Raw genomic sequence first — 5,248 nt, 5'->3', positions numbered from 1 at the left:
GAAAATCGGTATAAAATCCAGTGAAATCCTATGTATTCCTGTGTATTAAATCTAAAGAATAACACAAGGTTTTAAGTTGACATGTTTATTAAAGAACAATGGTACAATCCCCAGAGCTGGCACGGTACCTAGTTTTACCCAGCGCTGTCTATAGGTAATATATAAAGCGGCGCGCGGTGCATTGGGTGTCACTTTCGACATCATGTCAGACAAGTTACCTAGTGGACTTCCACGGAGTTATATTGAACAGCGCTTGAGATTTTTGAATGATCAGCTGAACAGACAACGGCAGCGTGAATTACAACTCCGCAGAGAGAATCAACGGCGATTACAGTATTTACAGCGGGGAGGAGGGAAAAAGAAACTCATTTCGGATTATTACAAAATTCAACTGGAACGAGGACGTCAATCACGGAAATTTAAAGTCAAGGAAAATGTCTACAATGTTGCCTTCAAGCCTATTCCAGAGAAAGAAAATACAGGCTTCATTCGTCGCCTCTTCCGGGATATGTTAAAAAATGTGAAACAGGAAATGCAGTGCAATCCCAATGATTATCTACGTTTAAATATTCGGCACCCGTCTCTGGATTCAGCTATTTGGTACGAATTTACGCAGTCCAATCAGCTCAACGAGGACAAAATTCTGAACAAAATAGAAGCCGTGCAGCAATCTAAAAAGGAATTCCTAATCACCGACGGGGCAGTGCAGATGGATTTTTTCCATGTCAAATATCCACAAGGCAGCGGGTGCACTAAGAAAAAACATCTACACGTGGATAAGGAGAAATTCAAAACCTCCAAGAGAGCGATCGTTCGCATTCAAAATCCTGAGGATTCTCTCTGCTTGTCCCGGGCTATTGTGGTAGCACGTCTACACAGCCAGAAATCAAACGACCCGGCATGGGAAACGAGATGGTTACGCATGAGAAAAGGGGATAAAGATTCTCTCGATCAGAAACGAGAAGCGATAGCCTTGATGGAACAAGCTGGGTGTGTTATGAACCAGCCGTGTGGGCCGCGTGAATGGGAGCAATTACAGCACGCGGTCGCCCCGCAGTATCGATTGAAAATATTTCAATTCAAAACGAATACAACTCGTTTACGACTGGAACCTATTTACAAAGGACCGGGACACGGGACTTGTTTGAATATCCTGCTGGATAACGAGCATTACGATGCCATTGTGTCTATGCCTGGAGTGACGGAAAACAAATACTATTGCGATTATTGCGATGTTGGCTACAGTCACATTGAAGAACATCGGACCGTCTGTCCTCATCGATGCTCATTTTGTTTAGCCGATACCCCCTGTATCCCGGACGGGACTCAGACGAATTGCCCTCATTGTAAGGGATTTTTCAGAAATGCAGCTTGTTACCAGACCCACTTGAAACCTTACAGTAGTAATACAACGACCACGGTCTGCAGTTTAATGGGGCGCTGTAACCAGTGTCAGAAATGGATGTCCAAGCATTTATTAAAACGCCACGCGTGTGGGGGAAAAACCGAATGCCGCATCTGTCACAAAGTCGTCACCATGCCTCATCAGTGCTTTGTACAGACGAAACCCAAACCTAAGAAAGAAAAAGAAGAAGAAGAGGAGTTGAAAATATACATTTATTACGATTTCGAATGCAGTCAGGAAAACGGTATTCACAACCCCAATTTATGCGTGGCAGAACGTGTGTGTCAACATTGCGACAGTGTGGATATCGACAAGCCCTGTTCTCATTGTGAAGGATTCGGATCACAACGCCGCTTCCTATTTCAAGGACCGGACACGTTAAAACAGTTTATGGAATGGCTCTTACAGAGCGAGACCGATGAGCAAGGTTATGTGGAACTCAAACACGATGAAGCCACCATCATTGCCCACAATTTCAAAGGATACGATGGGCAGTTTATTTTGAATTACCTGGTTCACACGGCGTGTATCAAACCCACCGTCATCCTGAACGGCAGTAAAATCTTATCCATGCAAGTCTTGGGGTTGAGATTCATCGATTCTTACAACTTTCTACCCTTTGCTCTTGCCAAGATGCCCTCTGCTTTCGGATTAACGGAATTGAAAAAAGGATATTTCCCGCACTTTTTCAACACGACAGAGAACCAGCAGTATGTGGGTCCTTACCCGGCCGCTCATTTCTACAATCCTGACGATATGTCCACCGCCAATCGTGAAGCCTTCTATACTTGGTACCATCAACAAGAGGGCAAAGTCTTTGATTTCCAGAAAGAATTCTTAGCTTACTGCATCTCGGACGTGGATATTTTACGCCGGTGTTGTGCCCATTTCAAGTCCACCCTGTTTGATCTGGTGGAAGTAGACCCTTTCAAGAATCCATCACGTTTGCCAGCACGGCTAATTTAGCCTACCGACGAGGATTCATGGTTGAAAATACCATCGCCATCATTCCTAATATGGGCTACCGGCCAGCACGACGATATTCAGCTAAAGCTTGTCGATGGCTCGCCTGGCTAGAACATCAACATCACTGCATACGACATGCTAGAAATGGGGGCGAAGTCACGCTTGGACCCTATACAGTAGATGGGTATGATGAGGAATCTCGTATCGTGTACGAATTCTATGGCTGTTACTGGCACGGCTGTCCCACCTGTTTCCCGAATCTGTTGACTGACATGCATCCTCATCGTGTTCAGCATACGTATCAAGACCTCTACCTGGACACCTTAAAACGAGCCAGTGCTTTAGAAGACCAAGGCTATACAGTCGTGAGCATATGGGAACACGAGTTTGATCGTCAGACCCTGACCAATCCCGACTTACAGGAATTTTTACAAGGAGTCGATATACAAGATCCTTTGAATCCCCGTGACGCTTTGTACGGAGGCCGGACCAATGCTACACGACTGTATTGTGAGGAGGGTGACATGCGATACGTGGATGTCTGTTCCCTGTACCCGTACGTGTTGAAATACAAGCCATTTCCCGTCCAACATCCCCAAGTCATCACCAGCCATTTCACCGATGTCAGAGACTATTTCGGGCTCATTCGTTGTCGTGTCCTCCCACCCCGAGAGCTGTATCACCCCGTATTACCTTACAAGACCGGGGGTAAATTACTCTTTCCCTTATGCCGCACCTGTGCGGAACAGCGCAACTTAGGACCCGACGAGCGGTGCCAGCACACCAATTCTGAACGCAGTCTCACTGGCACCTGGGTGACCACCGAACTTCACAAAGCATTAGATCTAGGCTATCGTCTCGACCGCATTTACGAAGTTTGGCATTTTGAGAAAACCAGTGACCACTTATTTCGAGCGTATATCAACACCTTTTTGAAAATTAAACAAGAAGCTTCCGGATTCCCCGAGGATTGTCAAACAGCCCAACAGCAGCAACATTACATTGAGGAAATTCAGCAACGAGAAGGCATTGCCATGAACCCGGCAGACATCCAGAAAAATCCTGTCCGAAGAACCATTGCCAAACTCTTTTTAAATTGCTTGTGGGGAAAATTTGCTCAACGATTACAATTACCCAAATCCCTGTATCTCACGGAAGAAGAAGAATTACAACAGAAATTACAAGATGCCACTTTAGAAGTCAAAGGCATCGAACTCTTAGAAAATCGTGAACGCCCCGAATGTGATATGATGCTGATCAATTATCAGGAGAAAGAAGAATTTTTAGAAGACTGCCCCTTTGGAAACGTGGTGTTGGCGTGTTTTACAACAGCTCATGCTCGTTTACATTTGTACGAGACGTTACAGCCTTTGGGAGAGCGTGTCTTATACTTTGACACGGATAGTATCGTCTATCAGCACGACGAGACCCAGTTCAATCCGACCATTATCAACAGTTTAGGCGGCTGGACCGATGAATTGGGTGGAGATCGTATCATCAAGTACATGTCGGGCGGGCCCAAAAATTATGCATACGAGACCCAGGGGGAAAAATCTGTCTGCAAAGTCAAAGGATTGACACTCAATTATCGTGCCTCTAGAGTCGTGTCTCTCGATACGTTGGAAAAAATGTTAAAAGGAGAAGAAGAAGAAGTCCATGTCAGCTATCCGCACTTTATTCAACGAACCCGCCAACATGATGTGCGAACCATTCCTCTGGTGAAGAAATACCGCATGGTGTATGATAAACGTCAACGTATTCATAACTATGACACGCTGCCTTACGGGTATTAAAAAGGAAACGCTAGAGAAAACCATCAGTCTGCAAATTGAGTAAATACGGATCACTACAGAATCCTTCAGTGCCTTCCTATGGTGAATTATCGGCTCGTCTAGCGTCATTTCATACAGCCCCCGATATTCTGTTGAACTTATTACCTAACATTGCAGAAGCCGGATTCTTTACAAAGGAATGGATGATCATGTGCGTTGTTTTCATTGCACATTATCTCTCAAACATTGGGAACCCGGGGACGATCCTTGGATAGAACATGCCTATTGGAGCCCTCATTGTGCTTACGTGTTGTGCAATAAAAGTGTCAAATGGGTACGACAAGCCTTCAATGCCTATGCCCGCGCTAAAGACAGTGATTGTGATTGGGGAGACTTACCCTTAGACGCGGCAGGGAATCCAATGTGTACCCAGAAATGTCACATTTGTTTAGAACGAGACTTGAGAATTGCTTTTTTACCTTGTGGTCATTTATGTACTTGTGCTATGTGTGCTTCAGGACTTAAAACATGTCCTATTTGTAGAGATGCTTTTGTAGAAACGGTTCGTATTTTTACTTGTTAATAAATATGTATGATCCCATGAACTTGTGTCATTTATCAAGATGTATACCTACGAGACACTTGAGCCTTTTCAGTTGAAACATGAATTTACCATGGTGGTGGCTGGACCCTCTAAATCGGGTAAAACGGAATTTGTGAAGCAACTGGTACAAAATACGCAGTGGATTGCACCGCCTCCCGAAAAGATAGTATGGTGTTATCGAGAATGGCAGTCCGCGTACGAATCCTTACAGGACAAGGTCACTTTTATCCGCAATATACCTCAAGACGATGAGCAGATAGTGGCGGATCTCAGTACGCGTCATCTACTCATTTTTGATGATATGATGGGAGGTAAAGCCATCGAATCGATTGTCGACTGGTTTACGCGCAAAGCGCATCATCGAAATACCAGTGTCATTTATATCACACAAAATCTGTTTGATCGAGCAGTACAACATCGTACCATCAGTCTGAATGCTCACTATCTTGTGCTGTTTAAAAATCCTCGAGATAAATCTCAGATTGGGGTGTTAAGTCGGCA

The 5,248-nt window shown here is 44.6% G+C and overlaps 1 protein-coding gene across 1 annotated transcript; it reads left to right on the top strand.

Annotated features, from left to right (window-relative positions):
- Window positions 1-2,388: 2,388 nt before the first annotated feature.
- LOC130049693 (uncharacterized) lies at window positions 2,389-4,164 on the top strand. The gene has a single exon (XM_056147611.1). The coding sequence runs from the start codon at window positions 2,389-2,391 to the stop codon at window positions 4,162-4,164; it is 1,776 nt and encodes a 591-aa protein (XP_056003586.1).
- The last annotated feature ends 1,084 nt before the right edge of the window (window positions 4,165-5,248 follow it).

This window comes from Ostrea edulis, chromosome 8 (assembly GCF_947568905.1).
Source record: "Ostrea edulis chromosome 8, xbOstEdul1.1, whole genome shotgun sequence".
Lineage (NCBI taxonomy): Eukaryota > Metazoa > Mollusca > Bivalvia > Ostreida > Ostreidae > Ostrea > Ostrea edulis.
The sequence above is the reverse complement of the archived record's forward strand: the minus strand, read 5'-3'. Positions and strand labels throughout refer to the sequence as shown.